Source organism: Malaclemys terrapin, chromosome 6, assembly GCF_027887155.1.
Source record: "Malaclemys terrapin pileata isolate rMalTer1 chromosome 6, rMalTer1.hap1, whole genome shotgun sequence".
Classification (NCBI taxonomy): Eukaryota; Metazoa; Chordata; order Testudines; family Emydidae; genus Malaclemys; species Malaclemys terrapin.
The window spans coordinates 110,690,806-110,704,362 of record NC_071510.1 but is presented as its reverse complement, the minus strand read 5'-3'; the positions used below and the strand labels follow the sequence as shown (position 1 = coordinate 110,704,362).

At 43.6% G+C, this 13,557-nt stretch overlaps 1 protein-coding gene across 2 annotated transcripts in view; it reads right to left on the bottom strand.

The window, feature by feature from the left end:
* ADAMTS12 (ADAM metallopeptidase with thrombospondin type 1 motif 12) overlaps positions 1–13,557 on the bottom strand; it is a 284,930-nt gene that overhangs the window by 91,764 nt on the left and 179,609 nt on the right. For both annotated transcript variants that reach the window (XM_054033253.1, XM_054033254.1), the window contains one exon: positions 8,983–9,116. In XM_054033253.1, the coding sequence (XP_053889228.1) occupies positions 8,983–9,116 (134 nt within the window). The remainder of the gene's footprint in view (positions 1–8,982; positions 9,117–13,557) is intronic.

Genomic DNA, 13,557 nt, shown 5'->3' with positions numbered 1-13,557 from the left:
AAAAAAACCCCCACCACACAATACAGTAGTAATTGGGTTCAGCTCCTGGCACACTCTTGCCTCCCTTTGCAGTACTTGGGCAGTGCAAAGTGGGACTTAAAACTGCCTCAGGCAGGCATTTAAGGGTTCTCCCACCCTAATGGAATCCTTGGTTGGCTCTGTGCCACACGATGTAAGTGGTGTACCGAAGGTTGGCAAAGATGAGTTGGAGTATGACCAGAAGGTTCTGTGCTCCAACAATCCCTCATCTGGCAGAGCAGTCCTTTGAGGGCCATAACAAACTGGCATATTCCAAGCAGCACTGAAGCTGCTCTAAGTTACATGGCTAAGCAAACTACCTCTCAGCCAGCCCCAGCAAAAGGGATGAGGACAAAGAGTTGCATGAAGTCCCCCTTGTCCCTCTATGGCAAGTGCTACTTTGACACACCTCAGGGTTCAGCCCTTGATGTTTAATATCACTGTTTTATTATTTGCCTCACCACATGGCATAATATGTATGTCATCAGATATACATGTGACTGTAATCTGAAAGCCTTTCTACAGGAAGGAAAAACAATTGATATCCTGCTGCTTAGTGTTTAAAAGGAAAACAGCCTGGAGTGTTTTCCTTTTGTCTCCTGCTGCCATTTCCACAAGGAGAGACTTGGATGTCTGCCTGCAGCAAAGGCCAAAATGAAAAATCCCTTCTTTAGCTGAGATGTGGTCACAAAAACTAACTGAATTTCAACATTGCTTGGGTGGTACATTGTGCCTTTAAAGCTTCTCCTTTCACTTGTGTCTCCCACTGCTACTCCAACAAGGAAATCATGATCCAGTCATCATGGCTACAGTATTGTCCTAAATGGAGAGAGAGACATATCCCAATGTGTCTATTTATCTTGTTATATATTTAGCCTGAGTTGAACTGATGTCTTATTGGACCGTCAGTTGAAGGGTAAAATGTGGGGGCAGTAATGTTAAAGATCTGTGTTGCTATAGTAAGATTGAAACATGCAACCTGATATCTGAAAAGTTAAAACCAAAAACAGAACAAAAAATAACAAACAAAAAAACCAAAAACCAAAAACAAAGCCTACTTTCCTTTTCCATTCCACACAGTATTATTATTCTCCAACGTGATGATATTATTTTATTACTAGTAATAAATATTTATGTTATGGTAGCACCCAGATGTTCCAATAAGGATCAGAGCCCATTGTGATATGCACTTTAATAACACAACACTTGCCTACCTCACGGGGGTGTTGTGAGGATTAAAAATTGTGAAGTGTTTTGATATCTAGTGATGAAAAGCACTATGTACAAGTTTTTTATATATTCGTGTATATAAAAAACTTGTACATAGTGCTTTTCATCACTAGGTATCAAAACACCTCACAATATTACCAGCATCATCCACGCATTTGTCAACTCCTCATACAAGTATTTATGTCTTCAAACCTGCCCTTACACTTAAGATGTCCTTCTTGAACAGATGTCTTCCTTCAGATTTTGCCTTAAGACCCACCTCTGCTCTGATGCCTGTCAGAAACCAGACAATAAATAATAGCTTGGGTGGAAGTTGGGGGAAATTGGCACTTTTTTTTCCATAGTTACACTTAGAAAAAATGGCAAATGTATCTCACAATTGTATATACACCTCTACCCCGATATAAAGCGACCCGATATAACACGAATTTGGATATAACGCGGTAAAGCAGCGCTCCAGGGGGGCGGGGCTGCGCGCTCCGGCTGATCAAACACGGTTTCACCTATAACACGGTAAGATTTTTAGGCTCCCGAGGACAGCTTTATATCGGGGTAGAGGTGTATTTGACCATATCCTCCTACCACCAGCCTTCACACACTTTTCTTTGTGGATTATAAACTGCATGGAGCAGGTTTCCCAATGCTTATATGAGGAGTTGACAAATGAGTGGATGATGCTGGCAGTATTGTTTTGGAATCAGCATGAACAGATTACTGACATCACATTTACATGACTTCACTGGGAGCAGCTGCATGAGTGGCACTTTAGAAAAATCAATCATTATGGGCATGCTGGATAAACAGTGCATATTGGGAATTGTTAGTGAATTGCTGTGATACCAGCACCAACGTTGGTGTACGTTTGTTTTGCCTTTGTACTAGATACTGACCCTGCCAAGGTGACTGTAAGAGCATTCAACATATTTTTCAAATGTATTTAGGCATCTAAATCCATGTTTAGGCATCTAGATAAAAGTGATTTCCATGGGAGTTGTGTATTCACAGTAAAATCAGATAAGTTTCATTTAGGTGCCTAATATATGGATGTAGGAGTGGGAGAAGGCGGCCCCCTTCATGAGGTGCCTTGCTGTGGCAGGCCACAGCATGATCTGCTTCAATTTCCCCTTTCTTCTGGAGTACACACACTCTTTCACACTATACATAGCCCTTTGCAGGTTTAATTTATTATTAAAGGATCCAGAACCACTATCCAGAATTCCCAAGTCCAGTCCAAATAGCACATTCACTCTTTCAAGCTCCAATAGTCCATCAACACATCAAGTACAGCTCCAGCATCTCTCACCGTGCTGCAGCTCTTGAGTATGGTGCCCAGTGCCTCTCACCACACCTCACCTCAGCTGCTCTAGCTGGCGTGCTTTTGGACCCAGTTTCATTCTCAAGTCTGGTTATAGTTCTTGCCTGGTGAACTCACTCCCCCTCAATCATTCCCCTGCTTTCAGCTCTCTATGGTCCTCCAGCTTCAGCTCCCCACCTCAGAGAGCCAGCAGGCATCCTGCTGCTGCTCTCAGCCTTCAGCCCTACTTGGCTGTGGCTCTTCGGCCTGGGGACGGACCTCCTGACCACCTTCCACTTTCACCAGCCTGATCTGGCTCCACTGCTCAACTAGGAATCTCTCACTGCTCCCTCCTTCAGTGCCATCCTCTCTCAGCAGCTCTCAGCCCAGCTCTGCTCTTCTTTTGAGTTCTCTGCACGATCAAGACTCCAGACTCTCTCCCTTGCCTTTGGGCTGTTTCTCATTTAGAACTCCCCGTGGCTACCCCACCCTCCTCATTACACCAAAACTAGGGCACGCCTGGAGTGGAACAGTTGACCTATTACAAAGTGCCTGGCCTTAGGTACCTACATTTGAAAGCATTGGCCTTGGTCTTTAGCCTTGTGCCTCAATGCACACCAAATACACGTGGGTAACAGATATAACATCACACAATACCTTGCCACTATTACCTCTTATTTGACTTCAGGCCAGTGTGAAACATTATTTTGGCCAAAAGAAAACAAACCAGAAGCATTTAGCATCTAGCAAATTCAGTTCCTAAAATGCATTTCAGTACCTAAAATGTCTGATTAAAACCTTGAGTAGCACTTGATCGGGGCTTACTATTTACCTGTAATGTTTAAGGACTCCTTTTTCAGGTTAGCAACCACAATATTCATCTATTATTATAGTACCAGAATTAGTCCTGTACAAATAATTAAGTGTATTTTCTAATTCACTTGCTAAGAACCACACAATATGTATTGCATTCACTTGGACTGAACTAATACTGTACTGAATTATTCTGAGAGATGTTTGAAAAGGTTTTTTTCCCAAGTGGGTATGCTGTGTACACATTTTATATAAAAGTGTACTACCATTCAGAGAAGAGGTCTACTTTAGTTACCTATTAATCATTTGCTCTAGTCCTTGGAAATTGCCAGATTATATTGTTCATCACATGATCCTGGCTTCGATTCATTCTGTTCGTTGGGTGAACTGAAATTATATGTAAATAGACTGCCAGCTTTATTCACAATAGCACAAGTACACTAATTTAAAAACAACCTTGATTCTCCAGAATTGTTTATGATGATACATGTTGTTGAAGGGAGAAAAATTGTTCTTGTTAACCTCGGAGGATAGGACAAGAAGCAATGGGCTTAAATTGAAGTAAGAGAGGTTCAGGTTGGATATTAAGGAAATTGCCCAGGGAGGTTGTGGAGTCTCCATCATTGGAGATTTTTAAGAGCAGGTTAGACAAACACCTGTCAGGGATGGTCTAAATAATACTTAGTCCTGCCATGAGTGCAGGAGACTGGACTAGATGACCTCTTGAGGTCCCTTCCAGTCCCATGATTCTATGACTAATACCTTCAAAATGGCCCTGGAAAACAATCATATACATGAACAGTTCAGAACTTCATAGGTTCATGTACCATCTTCTGAAAAAAATTGATGTTTGAAGTATGTGACAAACGGCCAACCCTTTTATGGTGGATCCCACGCTTTTCCTTCGTGTGATGGGTCAGGTTGCTGCCTCTTGCCCCTATTCTTGGGCTTCCTGCCCTCTCTCCCCTTGGGCAGTGTTTCTCTCATCCTCTGCGCCTGGGGAGTCCCTCTGCTCCGCTTAAGCAGGTTTCCCTTCCCCTGGTACTCTGGTCAACAATAGTACTCCTCCAAACTACAGTCAGCTCTCCTTTCCTCCTGCCATCTGACTGAAGCAGGATTTTTTATTAGGTCTCTGGCAAGGCCTTAATTGGCTCCAGGTGCTCTAATTAACCTGTAGTAACTTCTCAGCGCACAGGGAATAAGGCTCTGATCATCTTGGGGCTTATATACCTCCCATCTATCACTTTCCTGCTGCATCACAAGTACCATATGCAAATTTTTACTGTTTATACACATTTATTTTAGGCCTTAATAGACTTAAGTATTGAATTTGCCTGGCAGACATCTGCCTGGGGGAAATTGGACAAGATGGTAGTTTGGAGGGGGAGTCTGAGATGGAGGGGACAGGAAGTTACGAGCTGATTGGGAATTTTAAAACAAAACAGGTTTTTCATCAGAAAATGCCAATGTGTCAAAACTGAAATTTTGTGAGAACATGTTGGTTTAGATGAAACTTTCATTAGGAAATGTTTCTTAGGTGCAGGATGGAATTTCTGGTCAAAACCAGACATCAGAATAGCCTGGCAGTCAGCGCACTCACCTGGGATGTGGGAAACTCACATTCAAGTCCCTGAAGAAGAGCTCTGTGTAGACTGAAAGCTTGTCTCTCTCTGGTCCAATAAAAGCTATTACCTCACCCATCAAGTCCCTGCTCTGTCTGATGAAGTTGAATGTGCTGACTAGACTGATAGTGACTACTCTGGGAAAGGTGGGCCTCTCTTGCTGGGTTGTTGTGAAAACGTAGAGTGGTCTCCCTTTTATCTGGATGCACAAAGGGAAATATTTTGAAATTACAAGAAGTTTCACAAGATGGGAAAACAGATTCCGTCTCAGCACTAATGAAGTTAGACTGAGAGTAGGGATTCTGGATGGAGTGTAGGGAGGATTCCCGTGGTGTCTGAAGGAGTGTAAGTATAAAAAAAAAACAGGGAAGGGGAAGGGCGGGGAGGGCTCTGGAGGTATGTGGGGGGGAAGAAGGGCAGGGACAGCTCTAGTGTGTGTAGGGGGAAGCAGGGAGGGCTCTGGTGGTGGGGGTGGAGAGGAGGTGGTGTGCGTGTGCGTGGGGGAAATCAGGAGGGCTCTGGTGATGTGGGCGGAGGAGAAGGAAAGGGAGGGCTCTGGTGTGTGTGTGGGGGGGGAAGAAGAGCACGGAGGGCTCTGGTGTGTCGGGGGGGAAGAAGAGCAGGGAGGGCTCTGGAGTGTGTGTGGGGGGGGAAGAAGAGCAGGGAGGGCTCTGGTGTGTGTGGAAGAGGAGCAGGGAGGGCTCTGGAGTGTGTGTGTGGGGGAAGAAGAGCAGGGAGGGCTCTGGTGTGTGTGTGGAGGCGGTGATGAAGGGCAGGGAGGGCTCTGGTGTGTGTGTGTGGCGGGGGGAAGAAGGGCAGGGAGGGCTCTGGAGTGTGGGGGGAAGGAGAAAAGGAAGGGAGGGCTCTGCTGGTGGTAGTGGCTGTGTGGAAAAGAAAGGCAGAGTGGGTTCAGAGGGGAGAGGCAATGTGCCTTGACTGTAATTTTGTGGCTCTGGGCACCGGGCATATTTAGCTGCAATTCACCTTGCTTGAGGGCTTCAGGTTTCCGAATCTCCTCCAGTTCCCTTTGAACCAGGATGCTTTGCCAGTCTCACTGCAATCTCTGAGTCTGGCCTCTCTGGGAAGTCTTTTTTGCTGGTCTCCTCCTCCCCGGACTCACAACTGCTTCCTCGTAGTTAAGGGATCCCACAGCCCCCTTCCACGGGGTTGTGACATGATTTAAGCAGGCTTCCCTGGCCCACCAGAATCCGGGTTCTAGTCCCATTGCACAGAGCCTCCTTTGGGCCCTGAACTCACAACTCCTTCCTCTTGGGGAAAGGATTCCACAGCCCTCCTTCTTGGGGCTGGGCTGTGATTCAGGTAGGCTCCCCAGCCCACCTGTCTCCCTTCTCGTTCCTATCTCAGGGAGCCTCTCTTCTGACTCAATGTTCCCCTGCAATTCTGCCCTCTCTGCTGTCTGTCCTCTCCCTCTTAATCTTCCTGTAAGCTACCAAACAGCTGGATTTTATCATTCTAATGAGGCAGCTATCTGATTAACATCTGGATCCCATTCCTCTGCTAATCTGCTGCTCTCTCTCTCCCCCCCCCCCTTTCTTTTTGAAAGGTTTTGTCATGGAATAGGGTTTGGCTTGCTCCAGGCCCCCCATTCCTTCAAGGGGACAGAGCAACCTTTTGCCATAGATCACTTCTAACATGCTCATGTACCACAGTTTGGGAACCTCTGATCTCCATGGTAGAGCTTGCTTTCAACAGAGATGCATCCTCTGAATTTTTGAAAAACCTGCTTTGTATAAAATAGACATACAGTTGTAGTGATGTGTGAACTGCCAAAGCTTGTGGGATTCAATCTGAATAAATATTCGAAAGCTTAGTCATGCTGATCTCAATCCCTTTGGTTTAGAAATCAGAGTGAAACTCTCATGAGAGGAGTGCTCTTATAAAATTTCAGACATTATTGGAGCTGGATCAAATATACCATGAAAATAGCCCTCTTAATTCAGTATTCTGCCTCTCTTAGATCAGTCCTGCCTGAAGCCAAGAAGTATAGAGGTGAGCAAAAATCAGGGTGACCATATATCCCATTTTGGCCGGCACAGTCCCTTTTTTAAGCCCTGACCTGGACGTCCTGACTCCCCCCCCCCAAGCGGGCATGTGTCCCATTTGCTTTTGCTAACTTGATCAGTTGGCAAGAGCAAATGGGACAAATGCCCACTTTTGGAAAAAAAGTAGGGTGCGGAGGAACATGCGGGGGGGGCGGACAAGCAGCAATGCCAGCCCCACACCGGGCGGGAGGCAGGGCTCAAGTGAGCAGTGATGCCAGCCCCAGCCTTTGGGAAATAGGGTCATTCTATCTAGTATGTGTGTCACTGCTTGCCCCCTGTGTGGGGAGGTGGGCTTGAGCAAGTGGCTTGGGCCAGCCCTGTGCCGGGGGAGGAGGGCTCGGGCCAGCCCTGCGTGGTGTCCCGTTTTCCCTTTGGGAAACCTGGTCACTGAAGCAAAAATAAACATTTGAAAAATTTACCAAACATTTTCATATCTTAAAAAGGTTTGTTTCTGTATATCTTCAAGTATGACTGTTCCTAGAATTTCCCGCTGCCCATCCCAGCTCCCATTGAAGCAACGGGGAATATTTTCACTGACTTCAATGGGAGCTGGATCAGGAACTCCAGTTTATCCAAAAAATTCACTAGTACAAGTGTAAGCACTGTATAAAAAATTAAGAATTAACCCTTTTGTTGCTGTTCTTTGATGCACCAACAATTCCACTTGAAAGTTAAATCTTTGGAGTAGACACATAGCAAGTATGCATTGGCCTGCTAAACCCAGGGTTGTGAGTTCAATCCTTGAGGGGGCCACTTAGGGATGTGGGGCAAAAATCTGTCTGGGGATTGGTCCTGCTTTGAGCAGGGGGTTGGACTAGATGACCTCCTGAGGTCCCTTCCAACCCTGATATTCTATACATGACTTGGTATTCAGGTGGTTAAGGCATGCAGCTATCAAATGGCCCTCCAGGAAGATGATAAATTAATTTCTACCATCAACTAACTAAGTGTTTTCTAGGAATCACAGTCCTGCTTTTGCTCCCAATGTCATCAGTGGCCAAATTTCCTTTGGACTTCTACAGGAACAGGCTCTGAACCTCATATTTTCAAAAAAATTAAACTACAGATAAAACTATTACATACCACAAAAACAAACTCCAGTGCTTTGCTATCCTATTGGAAAACAACCCATCAACTAAGACTATGGGATTTCCTTATCTTATAACTATGTAACCATAATCCAATATTGCAAGAACTGCATATATTTTCAAAACACACCAATAGAATGCTGTGGATGCTGGGTATACCCTAGGTGTAGTTAGGGTGACCAGACAGTAAGTATGAAAAATCAGGACAGGGGGTGGGGAGGTAATAGGCGCCTATATAACACAAAGCCCCAAATATCGGGACTGTCCCTATAAAATTGGGACATCTGGTCACCCTAGGTGTAGTGGAGAATTATGTCAAAAGAGTAATGTTGTTACAATTAAAAACCATATTGTTATATGTACTCTCATTTGTTTGCTTTGGTTACGTACAGTACATTTCATGCAGTTTCACTTCAGTGTGTGATTAAATATTACAAATACAATGCCTTTAATTCTAAGCTGATGAATAACACATGGTTTCATACAATTAGGATCACATTTTCAAAATGTAGCTCTATGAAATGGTTAAAACTAATTGTGGCCACAAAACTGTATAATCCTCTGTGAAAACAATATCGCCATAGGAATAGAGCAAACACACATTCTTAAATTGATTCTGATAACAAAAGAAACAACAACAACCAGGCCCATCTATTCCGTAGAAAGGGTCAAAGTTATTCTAATGTCCATTTAGAAAAGCAGTTCCCCTTTAACTTGTTTCTACTATAATTTAAAATACAATGAAATCAAATGCCCTGAGCTGGCATCCTCTTAAATAAGTTGGTAAACAGTTTCCCCTGATAATACAGTCCCATGAAATTTTAGAGAAGGAAACATACAAACATACCCAATACCTTACACATGCCATTAATACAGATATCTCGGATGTTTCTGCCTTCAAAGCAAGGAGTCCCATCAGTAACTGCATCCAGCATTTTCTCTGAAAATTGGCCATCCACAGGGCGGCAGTGGAGCTCACACAGATTAGCTGAAGGAAAAAAAACAGATATTTTCTCACTGTAGTAATTATAATATGTAGTAACCAAAGTTCTGAAGTAAAATATGCAGAACTCTGAAAATCTGTGGTACATCAAGGAATTTGCAAGATGAAACATATGGAGAATATCTCACATCTCAAAAAAATGTATTAGAGTCAGATATGGGATTGAAAATATTTAAAATGAATGTAGTACTCATGAAAAATATCAAATTGACAGTCCCACTGCTGAACAACAGTGGCTAATGTACTTCATATCTGATTTAATGCCCCAATCAAGAAAGCTTCAACTACCAACCATTGGATTGTGTTATACCTTTCTCTACTTGATTGAACAGCCCATTATTAAATATTTGTATTCCATGTAGATACTTACTGACTGATCAAGTCACCCCTTAATCTTCACTTTATTAAGCTACATAGATTGATCTTCTTGAGTCTATCACCATATGACATAATTTCTAATCTTTTAATCATCCTCATGGCTCTTCTTGGAACGCTCTGAAGTTTATAAAATTTCTTGAATTGTGGACTCCAGAACTGGACACAGTCCAGTGCCAAATACAGAGGTAAAATAATCTCTCTATTCCTACTTGGGGTTCCCCTGTTTATATGCCCAAGGATCATGTTAGCTCTTTGGCAATACTGTTGCACTAGGACCTTTGCTGGATTTGGGGTTTAAATCTGTTACTGACAGGCCCAAAGGAAGTAAGTCAACCAAGACATCAAGGTATTTGTGTAGTTTACATATACATTTGTTAAATATTTTAAGGAATATTCAGCTGTGCTGTATACCCATATCTGCTGCCTGATACAATGCCTAATGAAGTCAATGACAATCCTTCCCTTGACTTAAATGGGGAATTAAGTCAAGCCATTCCTGCATAATTTTATTGTTGTGACCACTGTCTTTCTTTCCCACCTCACTGTTTTGTCGCACTTTCATTGTGTCATATGTGCAGCTGTATTCATACTTGGCAGGGAATGGCCCTTTGCATTTACATGCAATGTGAGCAGTGCAATTTTTGGCACCGTTTAAAAACAAAAACAAAATTATACTTATAAATGATAAAAGAGCAAGAGGGTAGCTCAGTTTCTATTGTTGTTTGAACAGCATGAGCAATATGTTCAGCTCTGTGTAGCACACAAAATAAAAGCTGTCCCTTCCCACAAACTGCTGCAAGGTCCTAGTCTTGCAAAGACAGCTTTGAACACTTCAGAAGTCCCACTTGAGTCAATACAGTCTTTGGAGAATTGGGGTCTCAAAGACAAGGGAGGTTTAGGTTGGACATTAGGAAAAAGTTCCTAACTGTCAGGGTGGTTAAACACTGGAATAAACTGGCTAGGGAGGTTGTGGAATCTCCATCTCTGGAGATATTTAAGAGTAGGTTAGATAAATGTCTATCCGGGATAGTCTAGAGAGTATTTGGTCCTGCCATGAGGGCAGGGGACTGGACTCGATGACCTCTCGAGGTCCCTTCCAGTCCTAGAATCTATGAATCTATGAATCATTCAAGGAGGTAAGTAGTAGGAGTTAAGGTCTGAGATGTAGTCAGAGATGGAATCATGAAAGGCTTTGATGGCTAGGATGAAAAAAATAATCCCCATTCAATCCTGATCCAGTGTGTGAAGTTTGCTAACTGGGGCAATCAATCAATCTCCATTTTGATAGTGGTTTTTGTGATGTACAAAAGAGGTATGATTTTTATTTTATTTCATTAAATTCACATAGGAGCTTTCTGCCTGCTGTGATTAATTTCAGTATCTGGTGCTAAAATTAACTTAGTGCTTATTTCTGCTCCTCCCCCACCCCCCCTGGGCAAGGCACCATTTTCCAATAAAAAGCACCATGTTTTCTAGGAAACAAGGATTCCAGAATTTGACCTAGTCTTTGTCTCCTGCGCTAAACTGATCCTGTCTGACACAGAAATTGTGCAAAACTCTTTTTTCGACTTTCAAGCAGTTCCTAATGGGTAGAACAGAAGTTTGACTTCCCAGTGGAGAAGTGTATGGGACTGTGTAAAAATCACCATGGTGTCCAATTGCATTTCTGGAAGAACTGAGCATGAAAGGAAGCACAGTGGCAACTGCTGAAAAATGAAACAGCCCTATCAGGCCTGAACAGAAAAATTGCCAGTTTCCCACTGAACTTCAGTGAAAATAAGAGCAGTTCCTGCTCCTACCCCACAGTGTCAATTCATTATTCAATAGACAGGCACATTAACGCTAGGAATGATGTAAGTATTAGCCTTTGGTCTTTCACATACAGATACAACTGATTATGGGATGGGTCACTGCAGCCATTGAGGAAATTGCCTATTATCTCAGCCACCTCACTAGCCGTTTGTTTTCCAGATTATTATTATGTATATTACTGTAGGGTCCACAGGCCCTAACCAGGATCAGGGCCCCATTATGCCAGTGTTTCTCAAATGCGACCACCAGGGGCTTTTCTTGTGGCCACAAGCTCCTGGATGGTGATGGCTGCCAGCAGGGGTTGGGCCTTGCCCCCTCTGGAGACACAAACATTGGAGGAGCAGGCAGCCAGTGAGTTCCCCAGCTTCCTGGGGCAGAGGGGTTGGGATCAGCCCTGACATAGCAGGAAGCAGGCTTCAGCTGCGGGACTTTGGGCTCCATCTCCAGGCTCTGGGGTCCGTCACCCAGGCCCTATCCCCCAGGTGCAAGGCTTCGGGCTCTGGCCCAGGGCTCACCCCCGGTCCCCGCTGCCTCCTCCAGCCCCTCATCCATTCTCCCTATCGCTCCTGGCCCTGCTGCCTCCCTATGCACCATCCCATCCAGGGCTTAATTTGTCCCTTGGCAGGCTGGGGCTGAGTAAGTCTGCTGTGAAAAGTGATATTTGTACGTTTGTTAATATCACTTTTCATAGTAGACTTGGTAGCTAGCTGGGAGGCTGTGAAAAGTGATATTAACATACAAGTATCATTTTTACTCGCCAGCAAGTCTAAAATAAAAAAAGCAATGAGAAAAGCAAAAGAAACAACAACAAAGACAAGATTGTGCAAAGCACCTTATTTGTGTTTCTATTCTGTTTAGCTCCAGTAAAGAATAGAGACAACTGTACATTATTTTTATTATTGAGTCTGCAAAAAAACCCTACACGAATAAATTACAATGATTTGGACATGCATATGTGCATATTTATTTGTTTTTCCTAAAGTGAATTTAAGTATTTTAGGAAAAATTCCTTTCCTATGGAAAAACACAAAGAGGCAGCCCTGGTGGGAGGAAAACTTCATAATGTTTTCTCCAAATCGTTTTAGGGGAGATAGGAATTTTCCTCCTCAGAATCTGTGGATCTCAGGGGTTCTGCAGAAGGAATGTTCTATCTGCCAGGATTTTTCTGCTTTCGCTCCTGCAGTAACGCATCCCATTCCACCGTAGCTCCTCGGCAGCTTGTCTCCAATGGGCACCCAATGACAACAATGGGGTTTCTCTGAAAGTAAGCTTGTTACATAAGGACAACGCAAAAACTGAGTAAGGATATCAAAATTTGGCCCTGTGGCTTCCCCCCCTCCCAGTTTGTGCACACAGGAATCCCTGCTCAGGCAGTGTAAATTGAACTACATGAAGCTAATCAAAGGGAACACAAATTCTTTCTCAATAGCAGAAATATTAATAAAAAGGTTTCAATTGTTTCCTTCAGAGTTTACTCCCATTAATTTACATCAAAGTACATCTACACTCTTGAGCTGGAAGTGTAATGTACATGTGCTAGTTTTGATCAGATCAGTGCACTAAAAATAACAGTGTAGCTATGGTGGCACAATCAGTGGGACAAGCTAGTCGTCTGAGTAATTGCCTAAGATTGCAGGCGTGATGTTACTCGGGACAGCCAGCCTATTCCACCACCCAGCCTTGCCACGGCTCTACTTCTATTTTTAGTGCACTAGCTTGATCAAAGCTAGCATGTGTATGTCTATCTGAGCAGGAAATTATACCTCCAGTGTAGACATACCCTTAAAAAAAGGATCCACTCTCACCTCATTTAAGTTGGTGTTTGACCAATGTGTGCTGCTGCCTAAAGACAGGATTGCAATATTTTTCCTACTACACAAGGAGTGATTCTGTGTTTCTGTTGAAATGCTGGTTCCATTGAACTCAATAGGACCAGGATTTGGCTAACGGAAGGCTGCAGCAGAAAAATCAACCAAACAATCCCTCCCCTCACCCCAAGCACCCTAGTCATCAGAAGGGGGCATAAAAGAGAGAGAGTAAGAAGGCGAGCAGGTGCTTTATAATATCAAGCAATCCTTGCGACTTTAGTTTCTGCCTGATTTCAAACTAATGGCAATAGAAGGTCCTGACAGCTCAGCTCCAGAGAACGTAGCTGTACAGGTCTGATCTGAAACACAGACATATTGCCTTCTGAAGACATATGAGATCCGTCACAGTTTAGTTATGTAACCCCTAT